At 43.4% G+C, this 26,972-nt stretch overlaps 2 protein-coding genes across 7 annotated transcripts in view; both read right to left on the reverse strand.

Moving 5' to 3' along the window:
- Positions 1-624, reverse strand: part of LOC108501548 — a 53,879-nt gene extending 53,255 nt beyond the window's left edge. The window contains exon 1 of one of the 3 annotated variants that reach the window (XR_001876210.1): positions 540-624. The gene's annotated coding sequence lies outside the window, so the exon portion shown is untranslated. The remainder of the gene's footprint in view (positions 1-539) is intronic. The other 2 variants (XR_001876216.1, XR_001876218.1) reach the window with 2 other exon arrangements.
- Positions 625-2,161: 1,537 nt separating this feature from the next.
- On the reverse strand, positions 2,162-26,688 carry IQCB1 (IQ motif containing B1). Of its 4 annotated transcripts, XM_017823560.1 has the most exons (15): positions 26,541-26,688; positions 26,155-26,399; positions 25,164-25,326; positions 23,356-23,485; positions 20,288-20,381; positions 19,123-19,222; positions 18,543-18,715; positions 15,888-16,000; positions 14,737-14,861; positions 9,740-9,882; positions 9,169-9,317; positions 8,586-8,714; positions 8,050-8,206; positions 6,767-6,996; positions 2,162-2,825 (listed from the first exon to the last, which is right to left on the reverse strand). In XM_017823560.1, exons 2-14 carry the CDS (start codon positions 26,246-26,248, stop codon positions 6,767-6,769), a joined length of 1,800 nt encoding a protein of 599 aa, XP_017679049.1. In that variant the 5' UTR covers positions 26,249-26,399; positions 26,541-26,688; the 3' UTR covers positions 2,162-2,825. The 4 variants fall into 4 exon arrangements, with proteins under 4 accessions (XP_017679049.1, XP_017679046.1, XP_017679050.1 ...); XM_017823557.1 differs by lacking the exon at positions 2,162-2,825 and having other exon boundaries at positions 6,378-6,996; positions 26,541-26,687; XM_017823561.1 differs by lacking the exon at positions 2,162-2,825 and having other exon boundaries at positions 6,378-6,996; positions 14,737-14,846; positions 26,541-26,686.
- Positions 26,689-26,972: the final 284 nt, after the last annotated feature.

Genomic DNA, 26,972 nt, shown 5'->3' on the forward strand with positions numbered 1-26,972 from the left:
CCTGCCGGTCGCAAAGCTGTCGGTGCCTGCGGGTGCAGTTTTAGGACGCGGGGAAAAGCGCTCGGGCCGCGTCTGAGCCGGCGAAGCCGCCGCTGCCGGCGAGGAGCGAGGACTGCGGGGCGCGGGGGGAGCGTGCGGGACCCCCCAAACGAGCAGGTGTCAGCCGGGCGAGGGTGGAAGGGTTCGAGAAGCGCCTGTGTCCCCCCGCTCCCGCTGCCCGCGCTGGGCGCGGACCTGCCGGCGCGACACGAACGGCCCCGCCGGACCCGGGGAACGAGACCCAGCACACAGATAAACCACAAAGCCCCCGTGAGCCGCCCCGGGCGGGGGGCAGGAGGCCCCCGCCGGCCCCGCAGCCCTCTCGCACCGCAGCCATTTGCCTTTGTTGCAGCCCCGCGCCCGCAAGGTGCGGCGGAGCCGGGGCGGAGGATGGAGCTCGCCCCCGGGTCGCTCTCCCCTCACAGCGCGGCGGTGGGGACACGTCCTGCGAGAGCGGCTGCCGAGAGGGACCTGCCCGCCCGCCGCCCGCACCCACCTACCTGCGGAGCCCGCCCGGGACGCGTCGCCCGCCGCCTTTGTTGTGCATGCCCGCCCCGGCAGCGCCGAGCCGCGGGTCGGCTCCGGCCCGGCCCCTCCGCGCCCAGGCCCCGCTTAGCCCGTCGCCACGGCAACGGCGGGCGCGGCTCGGGAGAGGGACCGGCCCGGGCCCCGCCCCGTGAGGGGGCTGAGGGGACCGAGCGGGGGTCCCCGGGTGTCGGCGACGGGCAGTGCTGAGGGGACAGGGCTGGGGTCCCCGCGGTGCCGGGAGGCGGTGCCGGGAGGAGGCGGCCCCGCAGGCTCGGCTTTAGGGCGCTCGGCTCTGGGCGCCCGCCCTTCTCCCCAGCCCTGCGCCCCTCCTTCCCCAGCGTGCCGGGCAGTGCCGAGCTGGGCTTGGGTGAGCCCCCAGCTTCTTCTTACAGTGCTTGGGATCCCTCATTTTCCATGTCCAGTAGCTTTCCTTTAGACTGGCCACCTCGGGAGTCCCTATCTCCGGCCACAGATCGCGCGTTCTTTTGTCCTTTAGCGCGCACGGCTCTGGTGACTTTCCTGACTATCTTCCTGCATCAGCCTCCACAGGCTCTTACACGTGACGGGCAGTCTCGCAGGAAACAGGGGAGCTGCTCTGAGAATAAAGCCAAGGCAGTGGTAATGCCTGCATTTATCCCTGTTCCTGGGCATAGGAATGAGTTGTATCCTGCATTTGCAACTATTTTAATTGACCATTCATTTTACGGATAACAGCAACAGCTTGAACGCCTCTTACCTTTCAGTCAGTAAGGACTCAGCAAATTAATGGTTGCTTTGATTGTTTCTAGGATTAAGTCCTGCAGTTCACTGGCTCTATTGTGTAATGCTAGAGTGAGGCCCAGCTCACTCTATTTGGGTCTTGTTACCCGACTTGTATGTGTGTGTGTGTTCATCTCGTTCTGAACAGGCAGGTTCTGTATTGGTGAGACATGTTAAAAGAAGATCAGAATAGCTTGTATTCATAGGTTTTATTAAGAGATCCAGCACAGGTAATAACATTGCTTCTGTTTGAGGATGTAATTAGAGAAGAACTAAATTCTGCAGAGAAAAGTTGAATGTGGAGAGAAATAAATAGCATGGCAACCTTGAGCTCTTTCTGTGTGCTCAACATCTGATTATACAAATACTTTTTCTTTCCAGGGCCTGTCAAACTCCCATTTCAGTTTAGTAGAATGGGATTTCAGTGGCACTGGTCTCACAGCATCCTCTACTGAAGGCTCTTAAATTACAAATGCAACAGTAAGCCTCATCTGAGAGAAGAAAAGACAGAAACAATATGTGCTCAAGGTCACAGAGGAGTTCTCCAGCACAACTGGGAAAAATTGCCAGAGCTGCGGTGTCCTGATCTTGGTCCTCACTTGCCAGACTTTGTCATTCTGTCCCAAGACAGCACCTGGAGTAAACCCAGCCCTACCTTCAGGGAGAGCAGGCGAGAGGGGATGGGAGGCACCTGTCCTTCAGTTCCCCTTGGTCAATCTGGACCCTTATATCACTCATGTAGTAAACAATCTATTAAAGGGTTCTTCGCTGTACACAAGGATGCCTAGAGGATGACCTGGTGCTATTGTGCTGTAAAGAAGGATGATAAGGAGAACTTGGAGGCCTGTTTTGCAATAGTCTTTGCAGCTCCCCCTGCAAAGGGCTGCCTCCTTTTATGATGAAGGATAATTTATAAATAGCCCTGATTCCGCTACTTGGAGAAAGCTTTTGTTCCTTCCTATACTCGATATACGTGATACTCTGCAGTGGAGAGCAGATGTTTGTACCGGATTCTGCTCGCATGGAAATCGGCCGTAGAAGGCTCAGAGGCAAGGGGTGAAATAGCATCAGGGTTATCTCCTGTCCTCAGCTCAGAGCTCCTATTACAGCCAGTCTGAAAGGCCAGGAGACGCCCTTGGACTCAGCAGCACAGTCTTGAGCGCATGCCTGTGTCTCTGCTGGAGATGAGCATCCTGTTGTTTGCAGAGTCCAGTTACAGCTACAGCTGAAAAAAACCTCTGTCTGCATAAACAGGAATTTTCCTCAATTTCAGGAGCCAGCAGAGGATACCACCTTGTCTCTCTCTCTGAAAGGGCTGAGTAATTCTTTGTTTGTTTTGTTCCTTTGCTGCCTTCTTCCAGCTCCATGACTTTGGTGGCACCTTTGGCAGAAGAACAGTCACTGTCCCTTCCATTTTATCCATATCCACCAGAGGATTTTGTTTTCCAGATTGTCTGCTGCTGCTGAAGCTGTAGCAATAACACTCCTGTATAGCTTTACTTAAGGGAGGGAAGAAACAAAACCACATGACAAATTGGTCCAATTTATCACAGCAACAGAAACCTGCAATTCAGCTGAATCGCCCCCACAGGCCAGCTGAGACAGCCATCAGTATTTAAGGACCTGAGTGACACTGCCTGAGCAGCTCCAGTTCCGCCTCTGCCCCTCCCCTCATCACAGGTGCCCCCAGGTGTGTCACTCCACTGGTGTGGAGGGCACTCCCACACTTCCCCTGGGTGACCAGGGTCTGTCTTCAGCCTACTGGGGAAGGCCTGCTCACTACCCACAGGGGCACAGCCCAGACCTGCTGGGCACAACCGAACTCTGCCCCTTTTTCCTACTTGGCTTGACCACCTGTGCTGCATGTTTATCTCCAAGTAACAGCTCCAAATTTTCAGGGCATGCCTGTGGCACACAGGGAAGTGGGAGCAGGACTAGTCCCATCTCAGTTCACAGTCTCTCCTACAGTCTTTTTTTTTTTTTGGGTGACTGTATAACCCAGAGAGGATTGTTCACCTCATAGCAAGCTGGAGATGGCTTCTGTTCAGCTGTCTATACCTGTTCCTGTTATTCAGGTAGGAGTATTTTATTCCAGAAAGAGCTGCAGTGAAATAAAATGCTAGCAATACGTCCTGCCTATGGTGCACGTGGTGCAGGACTTGAAAAGAGCATGAATCAAGCTATGCCAAATTCCTCCCAGCAAAGGAGCCTGGAGATCTCTTTTGCTGGGCTCAGACTCCAAGCTGGCCACAGCAACTGGCATTTGAGAACATCTCCCAGCTCTGCCTCAGCATGTAGTGGCTCCGTTCTGGCTTGTTCTGCCCGGAACAGTAACAGGAACAAGTGACAGGTTATACAGTTACATATGGCCATAGGCACGTTCCCTCGTGGCTCTTGTGCCTCTGTTTCCCTGGTCTGTAAAATGGAGGTGACTGCAATATCCTGGTGGCAAGCACAAAGTAAAACAAGGCATTTTTGTCAAGGCAGTGGTGAGGCAGAGGAGTTCGGGCTGCTGGATCAGCAACTTTATTTCCTTCAGCAAGACAGCACCTTCTACTAGGCTCTCTGTTCACTTAAAACCCCTCATTATCTAGCAAACTGCACATTCTAAAATGGGACTTCATTATCCACTCCAATGGCAGTGAGTGGCAGAGGGCATTACAATAAATGTCTATTTGGTAAGATGGCTCTCTAATTCACTTTGTATTTAACACTGGCCATGGGGGGTCAGGTCTTTTTGTAAGATACATTCAGCAAAGCCCCTTGGCGACCATCTCCCTGCTCTAAGGAGGTGATTAGAATAGCAGTGGCTGTTCTGTCAAAATAGTTTGGGGCAGAGGGGACAGTGATGTATACAGAGGACTCAGGTATTTAGGAGGGAACAGCTGGCCTGCTGCAGTGCACCCATCCAGAGATGCTGGGCCTTTTCCAGTGTCAGAGCTTGGAAGCTGCTGGGGGACAGTTTCCACCCCCTGGAGTACTTGGTGACTGCCCTGTGGTTGTAGGGCACCTGTCCTGTTATGGGCACGGCTTAAAACTAACAAGAGAGTTGTGCAGAACAAAATGTAACTCAACAGACACATGCGAGTGCCCTAGCAAATACCTAATGGATTGTTCCACCATTTAACTCTCCAAGAAAGGAATCATGAGCCAATTCAAGTGCATTCCAAATCACAGTTCTTTTCAAAAAATTATCAGAGCCCAGCTCTTCCTCCTGGCAGCTGTCCAGTTATTAATTTCAACGTATCAGCTGCAACTGAACGGGCTTGGGCTTCTGCCCACTATTTCTATTTATTTGTTTTCCATTCATCTCCACTGAAATTAAAACTCAAAGCCATCTAGAGAGAATGGAAAACAAACATACTGAAACAATATTGCTGCCCACATAAAACCAACAGAAATCACTGCACTTTTTCCTCCTCTGCAGTGAGGTAAGATCTAATTTTTAAGAATCTCTGTGCCTTTTACCTGAAAAATAGTGCAGGTACCTGTGGCACTAGTGCAGCCTCGAGTTCTTGTTCTGGGCACACCCATAGGCAGGATCCTACTGGAGGTGGTTTACTGTCTTCTGGGCCACAGTGACTGCAGAGGCCCTGGGCTGGAGACCTTTCTGGATTAAACAACTTCTTCATGGTTTAAGACAGAGCCAGATGGTCACACCGAGGCTACAATCCCACATAAGAGTTTGGACTGTGCCCATGCTCCCGTACACTGCATTGGCTGTGGGAAGAACTGCAGGCTTTTAAAGGAAAAAGGCAGCCCAAGGGAGCGCTGGTGACCTGTGAGCCCCAAGGAACATGGGCTGCTGAGGGCTCATGGGTCCATCTGGCAGAGCATCTTCAGTCGAAGGCTTGCCCAGCTGGTGAAGAGGGCTTTAAACTACAGTTGCCAGGGGAGAGGAACCTCCATCCATCCCAGCTTGATGCCAGAGCCAGCAAGAGAAGCCTAGAGTCTGGAGAGGGATCACAAGTGGGCAGAAGAGCACCTGAAGAGCAGCATAAAGGAATTGCAGCCACTCCAGCCAGGAAGTTGGTCTCATCAGGGATCCAACTGGAATGCCCCCGTGCAAATGCACACAGCATGGGGAATAAACAAGAGGAGTTAGAGATATACATATAGCGATATACACACCTGCAGGGCTGTGACCTTATTGACACCACAGAGAAGGGAGGGATGGCTTCTCTGACTGGACTCTTGGAATGGAAGGATTACAGGCTCCCTGGGAAGGACAGGCATGGGAGACAAGGTGGAGTTGTTGCCTTCTATGTCAATGACCAGTTGGAGTGCATGGAGCTCTGGAGATGGATGAGGAGCTGACGGAGTTTATGGGTCAGGATTAAAGGGATGGCAGGGACATTACAGTGGTGTCTGCCACAGGCTGCCCCAAGAGGAAAACCAGACAGATAGAAACAGCCTCACATTCACAAGCCCTGGTCCTCATGGGGTGCTTAAACCACCTCGATACCTGTTAGAGGGACAACACAGCAGGGGACAAGCAATCCAGGAGGTTCCTGAATGCATTGATGATAACTTCCTTCTCCAAGAGATAGAGGAGACAACAAGGAGAGGTGTAGTGCTGTAGCTTCTTCTCACCAAACAAGGAGGGGCTGGTAAGAAATGGATCTCATGGGCAGCCTTGGCTGCAGTGACCATGAAATGGTGGATTTCAAGATCCTAAGGCTGGCAAGGGGGGTGCACAGCAAGCTCACTACCCTGGACTTTAGGAGAGCAGACTGACCTCTTGAGGGACCTGCATGGTAGAGTACCATGGAATAAAGCCCTGGAGGGAAGATGAGCCCAAGAAAGCTGGTTAATATTCAAGGATCACCTTCTTCTCCAAGCTCAGGAGCAACGCATCCCAACAAAAAGGAAGTCAGACAAAAAACACCAGGAGGCCTTCATGGATGAAAATGAAACTCCTGCACAAACTCAAATAAAAGGGAGCTTACAGAAGGTGGAAGCAAGGACAGGTAGCCTGGGAGGAATACAGAGAAAGCACCCAGTCTACCTCGTGCTTGTTTGATTTTGTATTGGTGTCTTGTTTTGTTCTGAACCCATCTTTATTTCAAAGCACATGACTTGATAAAAATGTTTTTCTATAAAAGCCCAGGCTTTTCCAATGTCCTGATTTTTTATGCATCCCAGTGTGAATAAGAACTGAAAAGACAAAGTTTATAAACTTACCTTTAAAGTGATACAAATTACAAAATATTTACAACTACATTTACAACTATAGTATTTAAATCCTATTTGCAACAAGATCAATAGGATCCAACTGTTGATGTACAGGAAGGGATTCTTTCCAAGATAAGTAAAATACACTAAAATGAGGGTTTTTTTCAGTCTTTTTCAAATGTTTTCCTTCCTTAAAAACACACAAAAGTAAGTGCATAGTACAAGGTATGAGTCTGGTTCAATATGGAATTCTTCAGCTTGTTACCTATAAAGATTTTCTTCCACCAATAAAGAGAGTTTCCAGTTCTGTATTTAGGGCCTCGTCAGGAATTACATCATCCTCCATAAACTCATCTCCAAGCTTTTTCCACCATGGCCAGCGAGTGTATTTCAGCATAGTGTTGTGGGATTGTCTTGCCTTGGTAGCTACAGGGACTGATCGACTCACAAAGACACCAATGTCTTTTTCTGTGGTCTCTGCTAACCCTGGAGCATCTGTAAAAACAAGGAGAAAAGTTTTTTATATTTTGTTTGTGGCTTTATGAGTATTTCAAACAAAAAGAGGAGCACTACCCTCCCACTTCCCACTGTCCTAGGTCATCCCTTTCCCCATGCTGGCATTGCAATTTTATGACTGCATGATAAATCTGATTGGAGAGGTGATCCAAATAAAGGCTAATCCAAAAAAATAAATACATAACGGGGTAGAAAGAAGAAGGGGGAAAGCAGGACTACTTCTTTTAGGTGCAGTGGTGGCATCCACCAAAATGACTTCTTGGGTAAGTATGACCTAAGAGGATCTCCTGGTCACTACTGCTGGATCAGTGCTCCTGGCACAGGGTGACATCAGCAGGGTGTTTCCACTGCTCTGGCACAGCAGCACTGAGAATTCCCTGCCTAGGGGACCCAGCACAGTGTAAGAGTGTGTTGCTGATTTGCCTGCTCAGGGAGCAACGAGCTGCAGTGACACAGCACATGACAGACTAAATAATGGAATTCAGTAACGTGCTGAATTCTACCCGGCTTGGGTGCTCTCTGGTGGCTGCAGTTTGCTACTCTTGCTCCTTCACTTTGGGCCACTTGTCTGGAATTAAGATATCACATTAGTGAATTCTGTTTCACATAAAGCCAGGTCAGAGAAAATGAAAACTTGATTTGGAATTCATAGCTCAAAGATTTCCATCCTTATCTGGAAGGGGTTAGAGGACTTCAACCAGCAGCTTACTTACAACACAAGAAAACAAAACAAAGCAAAACAAATGTAGAGGAATAGGTTGTGTGAGATTCCCTTTTTAGAAATTTTAATGCCTTTTACAGGCCCATTGCTTGTAGAAGAATAAGATACTCCTTGAAAAGCAGGTGTATTTAACCTACAGCAACACTTGGATAATCTTTAACAAAGCCTGAATCTCAAGATAAGGCATATGGCAAAGGAAGAAAGATCTTTCAGTTTTGAAATGAGGCTTTACCACTGCTCACTCTAATTTTCCATCTAAATTGGTTTAATCCAAATGGTAATCAAAACTATGATCACAGGCAGTCACATACTCATTAGCAGCTCCACATCAGTGTTGACCTGAGCCAGTAATGTCTCTCTCCTCTGTGCTGCTCTCTGATCCAGCCTGCTCCTCAACAGGAACTGTGCCAGCTTTTCCTGAGCCCGCATATGTAATTCTTTACTCATTTCTTCTGACATTTGGGAAGCCTGAAGGAAAGTAACAGTTTGTTACCATTAGGAGTTAGTTTTTTAAATCTTCCGGGGGTAGAATAATGCCTAAACAAGGAATGCAAATGCTGTTCTTAATTGTTAACTTAATAATTTTGCTTCCCCTGCAACTATCTCCGAAGTTATCCTGCATCAAATATATAAATTTTCCAATTACAGTTTGCTTTGACACTTTTTATTAGATTAATGGTTAAAATCCCCAATATCCTGCTGCCTTGCAGTCAAACAAGCAGAGTTAACACACACATACCTCACATGGATTATCTTGATCAGAATTTATGATGCTGAATTTATTTCATCCCTAGAGTATTTTATGTTGCATCATTAATGCAAATTATGAAATGACTAAGAAACAGACCGGATGCAATTTGATGTAGTCATCCACCTTCTGCTGCAAAGCTAGTCTCTGCTCATCAGTCAGTCCCTTGGGTTCTTTCCAAGGAGAGAGAGGTCTCCTCCTTCTTCGTTTTTCCAAGAATTTACAAGCCTTTGTAAAGAACATATGAGAATATGACAATCACAGACAAGAAGTTTGTCTTCTCACTTTGTTTGTAATCAATCAGTGAAAGAAAAATATTTCCATAATGCATTGTTAAAGCCTAAATGCAGCTGAAAAGACAACATACAAGGTCAGCATGAACACTAAATAGTAAGTAACAACACTCACAATAAGTCACTGACTCATCTGTAGTGTGGTGACATTCCAACCTTAGGTTTTGAAGTAGCAGCTCTTACATTTAAGTTACAAAACTGTATTAGGATTTGTAACCTAGGCAAGGTTTAACCCTTCTAGGCAACTTGTGGCTCTAGACTATCATCTGCTGAGTAATTTTTTGATAACTTATGGCTACATTGACAGTAAGACAATAAACAGTTTTGTGAGGCATCACAATAATCCACTCAGTCCTATCTAATGCTAGAACAAAAGTATATATACTTACTGTTCTCTGAATAATGACAGCTGCTTTATACTCCTTAAGAGATTGTTTCTGTTGATGAAAAATTCTTCTTGCTCTATACCCTCGCCAGAATCTCTGGATAGTTAATGCTGATTTATCCTCCATTTCCTCCATGTATTTATTTACCTGACCTACAAATATAACAAAAATCCAGTTACAAGACTGTGGGTTAGGATCTCTTAACAATTTACATTGTTAATCCTCAAACTAGACAGTACCAAAGCAGCTTGGGTGCTCTCAGTTAAAAAACCCTCTTCCCCAAGGTCCACTAGCTGTGGGTCATGTCTTGCAGACTTGTAGCTGCAATGGAGCTTTGTAACACAAGAAAACGGGCTCTCCCTTTCTCCTGCACCATTCTGAAGGCAGCAGATCTTGATCAGTAGTTACTGAGCCCTGGGGGAATTAGCATGTTCTCTTTCAGATAATTGGGTCAGGAGAAGAGACAGTAAGACTACAGTGCAAACAGACATGCAAGATTAGGACATATATTTGGGGAAAACTGGAGGAGTCCCAGATAGTTTAATCTTCTGCTATAGTTTAATATAAATCATACTGGCATGGACTCTTTCCAGTAAGGCCAGCTGTCGTTCATGGAAGAGTCTCATGGCTCTCTGTCTCTGAAGTTGCATTTGCAGTTTTAGAGCCTCATCTTCCTTCTGTTTTGCTAAGTGTTGCAGCTCCTGTTCCCGTTTAGCTCTGCAATACATAAGTACATGAACAATTACCTTAAGCTGTACATTTCTTTAAAGTACCTCTCTTTCTCTTTGTGTTAAATAGTCCAGCGCTGAGAAAGGAAATCCACAAAATAATCTGCTACCCCAGCTGTTGGCTGCAGAACCACACCAAGCAACGAAAAGTCCCCTTCAAATTAGCCACAAATCTCTTATACCCACAAAAAACTCTGAGCCTATGAAATCAAAGGATAAAATTTTAGTTAGGATAAAGTTCTAAGGACCCTGAAAGGAGCAATGCTCCATGTGGGACATTCACAGCCAGCACAAACTGGAAAAATAATTTTGTTTCCATCATCTGGGGAAGAAGTAAAGCAACATTAGCCATCTGCTCCAGTATGCACCTTTTCCAGTCCATCCATCAGCATGCATGGCACCTGCTTCTTATAATACATACTACTATTTTTCTACTGACTGCAGGAGTAGATCAGAATGTTGGCTGTCAAGCCTCACTTCTTAAATCTGGAGCGATTTTTTTCTCCAGGAAATACAGACTGACATTTTTGCCATCAACTTTGTTAACAGAACACTAGGAAAGAATTTTCTTGCAAATTCTTCCTGATCTGCACTAGATTTGATGTTAAGATGTTGCCCTGCTGTGTCTGGCACTGGAAAAGACTCAGCAGATGTTTCACAGATGAGACAACTGAAAACTCTGCAACTGGCCCTGGAGTGTTTAAGCTAAAAATAGCCTGTACATCAATTATATATATACTAACACATCAATACAGAGACTAATACATAAATACTGGATATATTAATGTATCAATACTAATAATTACTGAGACCACTTCAACATGGTCTCTGTGAAGTATGAAAGAGGAGGTGTGAGCTAGGACTCCCCTTCACTGCCCCTTCTCATCCCAATGGATCCGACCTCATTAGTAGCTTAATGCCTGAGACTTTACGAGTTTACCCCAAAACGAGGTAACAATGTGACTTCTCTGTTCCTACTGCAGCAAAATCACTTGCCCACTCAGAACCTGAGTACCCCAACTGGGCCCACAGCCCTGAGTTCTGCTCTCCTCGAGCACTTTTCCAGGGACATCGAAAGAAGTGCTTTAAGCGTTAGGAAAGAAAACCAATGGACGGAGCACAGGTACAAGGGATGCCTGAAAGGAGAAAAAAAAGCCAGTAGACTAGAACTAATGTACAGTAATTTTGGTATTGCTGCATGTCATATCTTTAGACTCACACTACTGTTGAGATAATTGTGTGTTTCTCATCACTAGTGTAAATTGAGGTGCAACTTTTCCACCAACCATACTTTCTCTCAGTCTCCATAACTGGGTGGGGAAAGATGGGATGGAAGCTGTCGTGTAAAAGAGATGCTCTGGATTTAAAGATCTGACCCTAACTGAAAACCCTCCACCACAACCTGACACACCATAATCCCTCTACAACTGTAACAAAGACTTGAAGTGTGCCCACACACCAACCTACAGAAACAGATCATGATACATGTGATTATATCACAATGGTTTCAAGGAAACAAGAGGTTTTCAGCCCATGCATTTCTGCAAATTAGAGCTGTAAATATTTACATTTTTAATCCAGGAAATTAATGTTTTAATCCAAATATTATATTTCTACAGTAAATGAAGTTACAGCATCAAACAGGACTTTTGATGGCATTTTCTTGATAAAACTATTAATATTTTCCCCATAGATTTTTATCAGCCTCATTAGGTTGAAAACTACAAGAATATTTAATGAACTTTTCAGATGCACCTTTGTGAAACTACCAATAGTGTCTGTCAGGTATTTAAATGTTTCTTTGATACTGATTCTTTCCCATGTAGTCTGCAAAACACATGCTCTTCTTCATTCTCTGTTCCTCCTAATGAAAAGATGCATTTGCTTGCATAAGAGCACACTGTGACAGGGAAATGCCTCTGAACAGAAGTAAAACATACACAGAGTAAGATCCAAGCTTCCTTCAGCAGTTCATGGCAGAGATCAGCCTTGCTCTGATCATCTCTTTATATATATAAAATGGTTTCATTTTTCCTGCATAACTAACACAAATTCTTGCCATTTTAAGAGTCTTACAACTAGCTACATAACAGTGAACTAACTTCAAGGACAGATTACAGGCTCTAATATTCACTGGGGAGACATTTCTGAAACCATAGTTTCAGAAGTTTATAACTTGCAGAGTTTAAATCTTCCACTGCAGCTGCAGGTGAGCCAAGTTTGGAGTTTAAGCCTCTGCAGTATTTAACCACACTTGTTCTAAAATAAATCTGTGAATATAACCAGAACTTGACTGTTAAAAATTAAAAAGTCCTCTTGAAGGTTCTTCCAAAGTCATGCTTGCAGTATTCCAAACACTATTTTTCAGCATAATGCTAGCAGCAGTTTTGACCCAGACAGAAGAAAACCAACACTGGAGCTGCACAGTTACTGTATTTGCTCAGTACACTGGGACTGACTGAGCCATGAACACACAACTTTAAGGATATTAATAATTTTCCATTCCTCTCAATATTAAACACTTTCAAAAGTCCACTTAAATGATTCAAGAACTACTTAAGAGGCACACACTAATGCTTGCAATATTGAAAATACGACACAAGGCAGTCAAGCAGCTTGTTGATTGCTGATAGCCTTGTCACACTTTCCCTTCTGCTTTACCATGTTATGTCTTGGCCCAACATCCAAATTTCCTGGGCTATGAGTTTGGCTTGCAGGCTTGCAAGGTGCCTGATGAGAGCAGGAATATTGGCTTGAAGTGTATGGTGGAGTAAAAAGGAGCAACAAGGTGTCATTCTTGGTGTTTCAGTACAAAAGCTGCAGTGACTAGTGGCCCTCAACAAACACACAATGTGCCCCTGCAAATCTTCCAAAAGTTAAAGAGTACACCTCAGATAATCCAATATCTTCTTAATGCCAATCTAGACAACAACAAATCATAACTGTTTTCTATCACCTTGGTCACAATGCAATGTAATTTGACATTCATATCTTGGTATAGTTTTGACATGGCAATGCTCAACGGGTAAAAAAAAAGTTTGAAAAAAACCTGGTGTAGAGTCTGAACCTGATTTAGATCCATTAACCTATATTAAATTCACACTAAATTTCTCAAAAGAGTTAGCCTAACATGTGCTAACATTACTGCTGAAATCTTACTTCAAGTGAGACAAGCATTATTTACACAGCTTCATTCTTCTGTGCTGCTCCAAGGCAGAGGATACTATCTAGGTCACTGAAACTACTCCACTTCCAAGAGTCAAAGATTTCAAAAATTAATGAAGAACAAGGTCTTGCAATCACCATACTGAGCAAGCACTATGGGCTTTTGTTTCTGCAGCACTCTGGCATGTGGAAACTCTGGGACAGCTTCACATATAATTTACAGTGCAATTTTGTGTCAAGTTAACCGTGAATCAGTTAACTGTTCTACCACCAGTACATCATCTTCTAGTGCTATTTAGTGCAATCCCATGCTACAGTGTGCCACACTTTCAGTTTTCCATATGCCACAAATTTTTACATAGGAAACATAAAAGCATCACAGAAGTAAGTTTTTTCATGGAGAAGTCTGGCAGCTGGGAAAGGGACAGTTGGAGATTTTGGCACCAGAAGTGGCAGTTTGGTACTGCTGGAAAAGCACATTGTTTGGATGTTTCTGCTAAAAGAATCTGTAGTGAAACAGCTCATATTGGCATTACATTACCTTTATGTTTTAGAAATAACAGCTGACTGGAAAAAGCCATCTTCAAGATGAAGGAATACTTGGTCAGCCCAAACTCAGGGCCTGCGATATGGAAACAAACTCTCAGGGAAGGTATTTCCAGCAAGGATGGGAAGGTGAATGGGAATAGCGAGCACAGATTTATCACAGGCAAATCATGTTTGACCAGCTAGATCGCATTCTGTGATGAGATGACTGGCTCTGCAGATGAGGGGAGAGCACTGGATGTCATTGTCCTTGACTTTATCAAAGCTGTCATCACAATCTCCCATGCAGGGCAGGGCTGGCACTCAGAGAAACCTCCACAAACACATAAAATGGGTCAACAGAAACCACATGAAGTTTAAATGGGAAGTTCTACACCTGGTACCAAACAACCTCATGAATCAGTACAAGCTGGGCACTGACTACCTGGGCAGCAGCTCCAATGAAAAGGACCTGGGGTTCCTGGTGGGATTACAGGCTGAACACGAGCCAGGAGCATGCCCTTGCAGGGCATACTGGGCTGCACTAGCACAAGCAGAGGCAGCAATCAAAGATGATTATTTGGCTTTACTCAGCACTCTCGAGGGCATATCTGCAATACTGGTCACACTCTGCTGGGACCCCCAGTGGCAGACAAGATACTGACAAAAGGGAGGGATAGACACTGTCCAAACAGAGACAATCAGGGCTATGGAAGGTAGGATATACAAGGACAGGTGAGGTTTATTTAGCCAAAAGGAAAGCAAATCTAATTTCTGTCTTCCATTTCCTAAGTGTTATAGAGCAGACACATCCAGATCATGGAAGTGGTCAGAAAAAGGACAGGAGGCAGTGGTAAGGAGTGCAACAAGGAAATTCCCACTGGCTGTAATGGAAGAATTCTTCACAAGGCAAATCATCCAGCACCAGAAAAGTGGCCAAGTGAAATGGTGGGATCTCCACCCTTGGAGACCTCCAGAACTGGATATGGCCCTGAGCAGACAGATTCTATTTTGAGGCTGGGCCTATTTCAACCAGGACATTGAATTAGATGACCTGAATTTTTCCTGTCAGTCTGTGAACTGAGAAAACCCAACCCAAACCTTTTTACTAGACTCCACTCCTTATTGTTTTTCACAAAGCCATAGTGTTTACCTGAAGCTTCTCTGTAATGTGGTCACTGCTTGGGGTAGCTTTTTCAGCCTTCTCCTTGTCTGAAATCCTCTCCACGTAGCCTGGATTATACATGCTGCTTGATGCTGCTTCTGAAATAAAACAGTCTGTAGAATATTTTCTATGCATAAAAATTATGCCTCCATAATTGGACAATGTCAACATTTGGCTAAAACCCACCAGTTTTCAAATGCATCGAATTCACTGTTTGTACAGCTTGGGGAATTTAAGGTCTTGTTAGACAGTTATTATCACAAACCCCATATTTGCCCCAAAGGCAGCTCATCTGATCCCCTGTACTGATGCTTTCTGTGGCAAACAAATGAATCTACAGAACAAACATATATATAATCGATGTTAGAAATTTGCCTTTAAAACACCTGAAGCACTTGGCATTTCAAATGGTGATTCAATCAAAACACCTACTCTAGAGAGGACAGAAAGATAAGTTTGGAGAATTAACGGCAGGAAAAATGTTACATTTGAAGTATGATCAGGAGTCACTGAAATGCAAACATGAAAAAGAAAATCAATTCTATTCTTAAACAAACTAAAAAAAAAAACACAAACCAACCCAAACACAAACCACCTTGCTCTGTTGCAGATGAAAGCAAATCTCTACAAACACAACTCTGATTTCTTTAAAGTATTGTCTCTGAGAAACCTGCATGTAAAATTTTTTTAAGAAGCTCATAAAACACATCATCCCTTTTATTGGGAACACAGCCCAGGTGGTGTTCTTACTGCATATTTTCTCTATATGACTTAATTCTATGTGAACGTTGCTTAGAATTCAGAGATCTAAATTTGTAACACTGATGTGAGAAACTCAGACAGAGTTATTTTTATTTTATGATTAGCAAAAAAATTAATTCTTTTTCCCCTAAGATTGTATTGAAATCTATGGTGAATCTACAAAGAAAGCCAATCTCTCGAGTCATAGTCTCATATCCAATTATTATGCAATTTCTTGATGTTTTCAAAAAAAAGAAAAAAATAATAAATATGAAATTTAAAAATCCATAGTGAAAAATTGAAGTGTCAGGGAAGCGATAGAGTAAATCCATTCTAAACATATACAAATCACATATAACTAGGATTTCACATAAAAAAGTCTAATCAAACTTTATCACCTGCATTTCTCCTTTTCCACTGGATTGTTCCAAATATAGCATGTCCAAGAGCTGATTGAGCTCCCTGTCAAATCCTTTGCCAGTCCACTGTTTATTTAAAAGCCCTTTTAATCCTAAGGGAAAGAGAAACAGCATGTGATAGCAGTAGGTGAATGTTTCTTTTCAGGATTTCAAAGTAACGAACTGGAGTCAACAAATAAAATCTGATTCTATGTTCAAAGGAACACTAGAGCTGAACACCATTGGCCACCTTTGAGTTTCAATGCAGAATATTATCAAAGAATATCTGGTGCTCCAACCATCACAGAGAAGTATTATCCAGTGATTTTGTATGTCTGAATAAGTATTGTGTCTACATAATGGGCAGTTAAATTATCAGTGTACTTTCAGTGTCTTAACAGTAAGTCATTGTAAGGTACTAAAAGAATGTAAAGCACCACAAAAGTGCAGAGTGTTATTAGCACTATTTTCGTATTTTTCATAATAAAATTTATTTATTTATAACTGGAATTGTTCGATGTCTTATCTGCATAACACAGTCTGTGAGTACATGTGCATCCAATTCATGAGACAAAGTAGCTTTTTGGGTTTGCAGTAGCTAAAAATCACACTTGTGCTCCCCCCACAAGGCACACACACTCCCTGTGCAAGTACACAGTAACACATGTTAAAAGCTTTGTATCAGACAAATCCCAGAGCCCAAGAGCTCTGAGGGGAGTTGCAGGAAAGAGGAAGGAGGGCAGGAAGCAGGCACATGTTTGATAGCCTCCTGAAGAACTGCAGATTCAAGTAACTTTTCCATCTTCAAATCACTGTAAGCATATTCATACACTAGGGAATTCCAACACTCATATACAGGATCTGGATATGGAGCACCAAGTCCTCCATGCAAACAGAAATGACACCTCTGTGGCACCCTATGCACCATTTTCAAAAAATTATGACAGTTAAACACTTGAGGAGAGACACAGGTGAGATTCTAAATGGAGTTAGTTGGTGCCCTAAGGCTGCCTACAAAAGCAAGTAGTCTGGCTACACAAGGCAGCTCCCTCACAGAAGTGCTGTGGGTCTGACACAACCATTGGCCAGTCTCTGTACAGACTACACAGCCGATGCACCTTCCAGCCACTGCCAGGGAGTACCTGGCGTTTGCCTCAGATGTGTCAACCCATGCAGATAAAAAGACCAGGCCTTCCTGGAAACCTGATGTAAAGACTGTGCTAGTCTTGGGTTCAGGTGATGTCCTCACCTTGGGCAGGCTGCTTCCATTGGCAAAGCTTACACTGAAGCACCTCACACTGGTAATGGCTCTGAGCCACTGAGAAGCCAAGTGACTTCAGTGAGATGGCCAGATGGTGGAAATGCTGTGATGCTTTCTTTGTTGCTGCTATTCCTCAAACTATCTTAAAGGATTCCAAATCTGAGTGAAAACTAACATAAGGATTCTAACTTTAAAAAAAAAAGTAAAGGAAAAAAGCAATTTTTTTTCATTTCTTAGTGGAAAGACAAAATGCACAGAAGGGACATGAGGAGTTTCTAAATGACTGTGGCATATTGTGATTCTAGAGTAAAACAAAGCATCATCTTTTGATGGAGACTTGCACCTCTTCAGACAAGCCAGCATTCTACAACTGGGATGATCAGACCATCACAACAGCTTCACAAGGATCCACAATGTGATACCAGCCTTAGGCTCATTATATTTCATTTCAAACCAAAAGGAAGCCCTCGCCTCTCAAGCAAAACAGTAGCAAAGCTGCCCATCTGGTCCAGAAATCTTCCTGGCTGGTACTGCCTAATAAGTAATCAGCACAAGTGTAAAAAATTGGAATTGAACATTTTTGTCTACTATTCCCATTTTTTACTGTCCTTGTCCCGAAAGGACTGAGGCTGCCCATGAGTAGTTTTGACCAACAACATAAAAGACCTGGCAAACATCAAAGCCTCTTCCTTATTCACCACAGGCATGACAGAGGACAAAAGGGCTTCCTGGAACTCCCTGCCAGGCTAGAGACAGAAACATTGAATGGGACACCTCATTAAAGAATGAACAACAGAGCAGATTATACACATATGCAGCCTCCTCATCTAAAGGCATCAAGACAAAATGATAAACTCATTACATGAATTCTTGGAAAGAATTCATTCCAATTACTTGGATATCAAAAGACAGTCAGCTCCTCAATAACAGAACAGCATCTATCAGATGAGCAGACCTGTAACACCCAGGGTCAGAAGTTCACTTTGAGTAAAACTCAAAGCACAGTGGCAGATGTCTGACAGGGCTCTGACTGTGGCAGTACAGACACTCTGCTACTGGGATCCCTCAGTAACCAACCTGCACAGGGAAACAGGAAGAAGTAAAGCCCATCAAGCTGGAAGTGACAAACAACAGGTTTAAAAGACAAGTTACCACATGCAGAGTCCACAGAAGAAGATAAATCTAGGAAACAGAAAGGGGCACAGTATCTTAAACTACAACAAAAATGAACAGAAGAGAAGGAGAAAAAAGCCCCAAAAGCAACACAGAACTGCAGTTTCCACCTGTACTGGATAGTTATTGAACCAAGATGGGAAACCTTCATCTTTGTATTCTCACAGTGACTTAACTCCTTGCAGAAGGCTGAGCCATGGGTCCCATGTATGTTTACAAACCTTTGTAGCGAGCTGTGAGTAACCGCACGAGCTGTTTGCTCAGTTTTGCCACCACCAACAGCAGTTTTGTGGCAGCACTTCCAACAGCAGGATTGGTGGTAGATGAAAGCTTATAAACAAGTTCATCCAAAATAGAGTGAAGGGTCGCTTTATCAACTTGAAGGAAGACAGAACTTGAAAAAGAAGAAAGGAAAAAAAAGGGGAAGGGGGACAGAAGTGTTAATTAAAAAGCATGAGATTTTTAACAGTGATTATTTTTAGATATGTCAGGCCATATAGCAAGCCAACATGCCCAGCTAGCTGGGCCAGCAACCTGATCCAAGCAGTACTACTGTTTCAATCAACCAATTCCCATTCTCTCAATTTAACCAGATAAAACCTCCAGCTTTTTACTTTTTTTTTTATTTCTACAACAAAGACTAGGGAAAAAAAACCCAAACAAGAAAACAAAACAATTCTTGTATATGAATAATATATATATTAAATATATAATATATATATAAAATTTATTTTATCAAGTGGTAATGAATTGAGTTTAAAATTTATAATTCAGAAAAATAATTATATGAAAACAACTGACCTATTGATCCTCAAAATATTGTGTAAAACAGACATCATTATAATTGCTGTTTCAACATCATCTGTTATTAACAACTGCAGGAAGCAATCATTTTGCAGTACTGCAAAAAAACCAAAAACAAGCAAACAAGAAATTACGCAATCAGAACCAGACATGAAAATACCATAAACCAAATAAACTTCATTATGGAACACAAGCCATAACAAGTAAAACCAGATACTGTTTCTGGAACAAACTCCCTCATTTATAATTTTTACACTGGATGGAACTTACTGAAATACGTAAACTACTTCAAGATCCAAAAAACATGATGAACCCTGTTTTTTCTGCCTTTGGATATCCCCCAGGCCCTGATGTTGCAATGGAATAAAAGCTTCAAAACCTTTTATGTTACACTAGTACCAGTTTCTTATTACAACAGCAGAATTATCACTGGGGCAACAATATCCAAAAAAGATAAGGACTTCAACCTTGACAGTTTGTTACACCAGGTTATTTAATCCAAGTCCACTGATGTCATTAAAGCACCATCTTTTTTATGACAGTGTATCACTGTCTACGTAGTCAGCAATTTTTCTGACATGTGTGTTTTTACATCTTATGATCCTTTTGTTTTTGTTCTGTACTAGAAAGAAAAACAAATTCTGCTTTTAAAAATCATCATTATTAACATTGGTTTAATTGAAAGCTTATTTTGGTCAGAAATGTATAGTGAAGTTTCTTAGGTATTTGTAAAGTTTCCTGGCATGGCAAGAACTTCAGAAATCTGTTTCCAACTCTAACCACTCCTCAGGGCCAGCAATGTACTCTAGTCAAATTTCTGCATATTTTAATCACACACAGGAAAAGACCAACTGTCTCTTATTGGGAAAAAAATTAATTTTAAAGGTATAGAATTACAATGGGAAATTGCAGTTTTAGAATTAGAAGGAAGACACTTCTAATGTTTGTCTCTGGAAGACTAGAAGGGGAACTCTTGAGTATTTCCCTTTAGTGGATCTTTTCCATTTTAGATATTGCTGTTGAGCTGAATACTTTAAGAGACTGATTTACCATCTACTTCAATGTAGAAGACTGGGTGGATACTAGCTTAAGAGTGATTCTTGATACATGTATTTCCCATAAATAAATGTTCAGGTGTTTTATAGGTTGACATTTCCCTTACCACATGCTGCTAGTTGAATATGCCCATGGAACAGCCAGCAGATGGCATTGGTTACTGTTTGGAACCAGTGTAAAAAATCTTGTTTTTCTTTATCCTAAACAAAAGAGAAGTAGGTAAAAACATGTGTATGTATCTTCTGATGCCTTAAGCCCCTAATGGTTTTTTTTATTTTATTTTTCTAATATTGGTAAGCCTTATAAGTTTTATAAGTAGATTTTGAAAGCAGCAACCCTCCCTCCCTTGTCCCTTTCCCTACTGGATTCGGGGGTAGGAGTGATATAGGGAGCATAGAATGGGGTAAGAGGGTTAAGGAATGTGTAAACTAAGGGTGCTAGAGGGAAAGGGAGAAGGGAGGGAGGGTTGCTGCTTTTAAAATCTACTTTTAAAACTTATAAGGCTTACCAATATTAGAAAAATAAAAAAAAAACATTAGGGGCTTAAGGCATCACTTCACTTAGGACTTCAGCTTGACGTAGTGGGAAGCTTTGTATGCCTCAGGAATTTGGAGACCAAAACTCCACCAAATTCCCAAATGAGGTCAGTGAAACTGTAGGAATGAGTCATAAAAAACCCCAACTTGTGAGTTCTTCGAGGTCAGAGATCAGTCAATAAGACCTTAACATACTAAAAACGTAAAAGCACCCATTTGTGAAAAATTCGTAATAAGGAGAGAGAAGTCTTGTTTACTTCTTAAAAAATATTTGATAGCATAGGAAGGATAAGAAGACAAAAATAGCTCAGTAAAAATGCATCACATTTCCCACAAAGTGGGAAATACATTACTTAATATTAAAGAAGAGGGGGAAAAAAAAAGGTACAAAGTGGCCAAGGACACAGTTAAAATGGAAAAGGTTCCCAAAAAACTGGTTTGGTGAAGCTTTAGAAGCACTTCATAGTTGGAGATCTGGGAGCAAACACCAAACCACTATTAAGTTGAAATTTGATCCCCTTGCCAAATAAAGACATTATGTGCCTGCCTGTGATAACACTGGACTGGAAAAAAACACAGAATCAATCACAGAATGGTTGGGATGGAATGGACCTTAAAGATCATCTAGTTCCAACCCCCTTGTCATGAGCTGGGACACGTTCCACTAGACCAGGTTGCTCAGAGCCCCATCCAACCGAGCCCTGAACACTTTCAGGGACTGGGCATCCACAGCTTCTCTGGGCAACTTGTTCCAGTGTTTTACCACCTTGATAGTAGATAATTTCTTCCCAATATCTAATGTAAACCTCCCTCTTTCAGTGTCACATCCATCACCCCTTGTCCTGTCACTACATGCCCCTGTAAAAAGTCCCTCTCCAGCTTTCCTGTAGCCCCTTTAGGTGCTGGGAGGTGATATAAGGTCTCCTCAGGGACTTCTTCATGCTGAACAACCTCCCATCTCTCTCAGCCTCTCTTCACAGAAGAGGTGCTCCAGCACTCTGCCATGACCAGAAGGAATTTAGGTTTTAACATGTGAATGCACATACAGATGCACAGTCTAGAGTCTGTATTCCAGGTGTGAGCTACAGGCCACTGGAAATATAGAATCTTGGGGCAGGGGGGACTGCAAAGGAGCTTTTGATAGTACTACATTGCTGACAAATGTTGTTATAAAACCTATCTCCCACATTACTTGAGCCTCCACAAATAAAACTATGGAAAGCCTAGTCCCTAGATCCGTGCTGTAAACCCCAGCCGTCAGTCAAAGTTTAACTCTGTATTTGATCCTTACTGACACGGAGAAATACAAAATAACAGTGATAAGTTAACATGTAATGTTATCTGTTCTGTGTTTTGGCAACATGACAGTTTCTGAAAGCTATTTCAGTACTTCCCTTGACTTCAAAGACTTGTACAAAAAGCAAATGAGGGCAGAATAAACTACAAATCCTCACTGGTACAGTGGGATTTCCAAAATTCCACTGAGCAAGCACCAAGTCTGGGTGCCCAGTCACCTCTGAGACCACAAAGTTTAAAAGACAAAGTACTAATTACAATGAAGACTGCATTTGCATTCAAAAGAAATCTTTGCCCACAAGCATGACTCAAGTAGCATGTAGGCTGAGACATAATAAGAAAGTGTGGGGGAAATTACATATTGCGGATAAGACTTGAGTCTCCTGGGATGTCTTTCAGGACAGTGCTTCCTTCTTAAGAACCAAATGCACTTCTCAAGCATTGGACTAACAGAAAAGATGTTACTGATGCTTTCTGAGAATTGATTGTGGTGTCTATCAGAACACTTTGTAGGAAAACTTTGACTAAGTGCAAGAAGCCAGTGAGCCAAAAAATTAGATAATATGGGAAAACGGGAAAATGTCAGAATCCACGAGGTTGGTTATTTAAATTACTCATGGGTTTCATTTGTTGAGCTTTTTTCTCCTGATTCTAGAACTCAGAATGCTTCAGAAGCATGAGGGAACCTAACTGGGTAAGCCCTTCTTCTCTGCAAAGAGGGGAGAGAAATGTGAGAAAGTGTCTAAATTTATAAATTCAAAAAGTCTGCCTTTAGCATTCCCAATGTGTAAGTTCAGAAGCAGTGAGCATTCTTGGAATTTTTTTGCCAATTTTACAGCAGAAATTCTATGGCAAAACAAACTTCAACAATTCTGATTTAAAATCTTAAGACTTCCTAAACCATTTTTTGTAAAGCTGAATAAAAGCAGTGGGAACTGAGTGGTTACAAAGGCTGACCTAATGATATGCAAAATTAAGATGCTACCGTGACTGGGATGCTGCCTTCTGTAAGGCTTTTTCTCCCCCCTTATACTGCTCTCATTCTTCAAACCTACTTATAATTGCAATCCTTCCCTCTACCTTTAAAACCTGTGAAAAGTAGTAGACAAACTTTCTAAACAGGCCTATGGTAACAAACTGGCTTTGCACAAGTCATGGACCAAATGCTTCCCAATGACAGATTTCAGTTTCAAAGCTCCAAGGCATAAGAAAAACAACTGTGATTTCTGGAAAATAATTTTTTATAATACAGTGTCCCTAGAATAATATTCTACTTATCCAATACATGACCTTGGAAAGCTTACAGAGGTTCTCTGCTCTTTTAACTATGAAATTTAAATACCTTGATTGCTCGGATAAATCTCGCCTGCAAGCGTTTTCCCAAGACCAGCAGGTTGTCTATGGCTGAAGGAAGAAACTTCTCGTAAAATTCCTCAGGATCTTCTTTCATCTCTAGTCCTACACAACAATGACTGAAATGGAAAAAAAAAAAAAAAAGAAGAAAAAACCATCAACCTGAATAGTCAAAGGCCTGTTTGAACAGCTTTGAATGAATGTCACGTCATCAGAGAAGAAATGCTTCACTGGCATGGGACAATTCACCACTGAACAACAGCTCACTGCTGTGACTGGCTCCAAGGTGGCTGCCTCCAAAAGAAGAGGAATCACTGGCAGGCTGGAGACCATACTACTACTTATGGCATTTCTCAGCTTAAAACATATCCAAGGCACTTTCTCCTTTGACTTCAAAGGATCTGTTCAGGCTTGTTCCATATGCTAGGGAAGGGCTCTGATGGTCATGAAGAAGGAAAAAAAAAAAAAAGGCAAAACAGATGAGTAGACAAAAAATTGATAAAGGAAGACTGATATGAAGGGGGTGCACATCAGGCAATGAAAATATGTATAAAACCCCCTATTATTTATCACAAAACCTTCAGCAACCCTGTCTAAAACCTTTTGCTAGCTGAGGAAGACATGTGGGCTAGAAATCAGTTCCTCAGATCTCAGCTCTTATTTTACTCACCGCAAACACATCGGTTGTTTCTGGAAGACTTTTTACAAGAAACTGCATGTTTTATAACCGGGAAGTTTTTCAGTTCTGCACTCAGCACAGATACCAGTGCAACAAAAGAGTCTTCATGATTTCTTACGAATTTTGCTTTCTGACATTTTATCCAGGCTTTGTTAGCTTTTTAGGAATGCACAAACGTAAAGCTTTGTTTACCAAGGCCCTTGGAAAGTAAATTCTAGGCATGAAGCTGAGATTCATCCAGTTACAAAAGGACATTTTTACAGCTAGAATAAATTTCACTATTGTGTGCAAACTGAAATAGTTTATAGGGGATGATTTAAGTATCACACTACTCTAGTGATAAATCTTGCATTCTCTTACTGAAATTCCTTGCATTAAAAATTCATACTGCAGATACGGCATAAATAAGAGATGGTTGCCTAATTACTTCGTGCCTTAGAATTTTGCTCCCTAGTTAAGCCAAAACCACATACAACTTGAGAAAAATTTAAAATTTATTATTTTTCCTAACATTTAAAATTGAGATTGGATCACTGTGGATTTGAGTTTAAAGTTTTCTTATTTACTAGCTATGAATTAAATTTAACAATGCCATCCTCACAATATCACTACATGGGGTTATCTAGTTTATGTGAACCCTGTCATCTATTATATTAAAAATAGTAAACAGGTACTTAAAATAGCTATATTAAATAGACACTTAAATGTAGCCAAGCTAAGCTGTGAGTCAATCAGGTCAAAGATGAAATCTAAGCAAACAAGCCTTTTTAAATATCTACAATTCAGAATTAGCAATTACCGGATAAGAACTGTTGCACTGATGAGTACTGTCCACAAAAAAAGGGGTAAAGCCAACACAGACCCTGTTCCCACCACACAGTTTACCCAGCTCAGTGACACACAACGTGAATGAATTAAACAGGACCAATTAGGCTATGCCTGACCCCTCCGCTCTTGACTGCTCCCTGCACTTTAACCCTGGCCTTTTCTGAACAGCGAGCCTTGTTCTGGATGGGAGCCAATGTATTGCAGCTTGAAAAGAAAAAGAGCAAGATGAAAGGACCAAAAGAAAACTAGAAGAAAACTTCTTAGCTTGTTTTTTTTTTTTTTTTTTTTACCTTAGTATCTCTGCTAGCTGGGCAGCAGTGGCCCAGCCTCCCCGCAGTCGAGAGTGGTCTTGCCTAAGGACCAGCAAGCAGTACTGAGTAAGACCATAATCATATATATCTTGCTTAATTTTTTTTGATTCTTCACATCCCAAGGAAGGGCTACTTAAAACTCCTGTGAGATGAAAGCAGGAGAGAGACAAAGATGAGCATAAGATTCTGATGTGCAAGATTTTTCTTTTCGTTTACTAAAACATAAGGAGAGTATATGCACACAGAGCCAGGATTAAAGTAGTTGTAAGAGTGCTAACAACTTCATAAAGTATTTTGTCAGCATTTTTTGCTCCTGCAGCTACAAACCATTTGTCAGATTATATGACAATCGGGAAGGATCGCTAAACTTAGGTTACCATTTTCTCTCTACACATTTAGTAGCAAAACATACATTACCTGGGATATGGCCCATTTGTATGAATTTCCTGAGCCACATAAAACCACAACCACTGGGAAACATATAGCTTCCTTATAATTACATCCCAATTTAGAACAGGACCTGACTTGTTCCAACCATTCCTAAGAGCAGTGGCTGTGTGGCAGAAGGGGAGTCACACAGGAGCTCATGATTACACTTCTGTGTTAAGACTTAAACACTGAATACTGAGGACCACTCTGGTTCTCTGCCCAAAATCACTGGGAGAAATGATTTGACCAAGTATAAGATTCCTGCCCACATCAGCAGGACAAGGGCTCACATCATCGGGGTGACAGCTGAGAGGCAGGAAAAACTCCTGTCCATTTGCTCCCCAGCTCCTCCTCCTTACTGTTGCCAAGCCAAACGCCACTCAATGTCACTCTCAGGAAAAGCTGCATTGTCAACCTTACAGAGTCTCCAGCCATGCTAGAAATATTCAGAAAAACCTTCAGTATTTAAGGAGGCAGAAGAGAGAACGACTGTCCATAGCTCGCCAGCCCATCCTTTTATTTTAGGAAAGGTATTAATTACCCTTTAACTTCAGCAGCAGCAGGGGGATGTCCTGTTCCCCGCTCTCAGTGACCTGAGCAGCCAAGGCCAGAACCTGGGGGTCCGCAGCTGCCATGGGGAGCAGCCACAGGCGCGCACCACCAGCGATTCCAGCCTCTTTCCTCCCTAATTGTGGCGGTGCAGGCGTGGGGTCCTTACGCCACTACCTCCATCCCACCTCCAGCTCCTGCACCACCGGCTGGAAGCCTCGGGCCGCCCGTCTCCCCCTGGGGAAGGAAATAAACATGGAGGGAGCCCCGACCGCGCTGCCTCCCCAGGCCGCGGGCGGCCGGACCGGCTCTGCCGGCAGCGCGGGGCTCCGGCCGGGCGGCCCGAGCGCGGCCCCGCGGGGCGGGCAGCGGCCGCACCTCAGCCTCGGCCGGGGGAGGGAGCGAGGGAGCGGTGCCCTCTCCCACCGGCGTCACCCTGGAGCCCCCACGGCCCCCGGGAGCGGCGGCGCCGGTGCCGCGAACCCCCGCACCGCGGGGCCCCCTCAGGCGCTCTGAGAGGACCCTCCGCACACGCCAGGCCCCTCTCACCGCCGCGCGGGGGCTCCCCCACTGCGGGGGGGCAAGGGGGGGATCGGAACGCCGGACCCGCCGTCTCCAACGCGACCGCTCCCCCGCGCCCCCCTCCCCGCACAGCTGCGTGGTCGCGGCCGCTCTCCGCCAACCAGCACTCTCCCCTGAGGGAGGAGGGGGTCATTTGCATATCCGCGTGCAGGCCGGCGCCTCCGACAGCGCCATTGGTGAAAATCTACAGAGGGGCGCCCCCGCTGTCCAATCCGAGCCCGGGCAGGG

This window comes from Lepidothrix coronata, unplaced genomic scaffold (genome assembly GCF_001604755.1).
Source record: "Lepidothrix coronata isolate B3197 unplaced genomic scaffold, Lepidothrix_coronata-1.0 Scaffold103, whole genome shotgun sequence".
NCBI classification, from domain to species: Eukaryota; Metazoa; Chordata; class Aves; order Passeriformes; family Pipridae; genus Lepidothrix; species Lepidothrix coronata.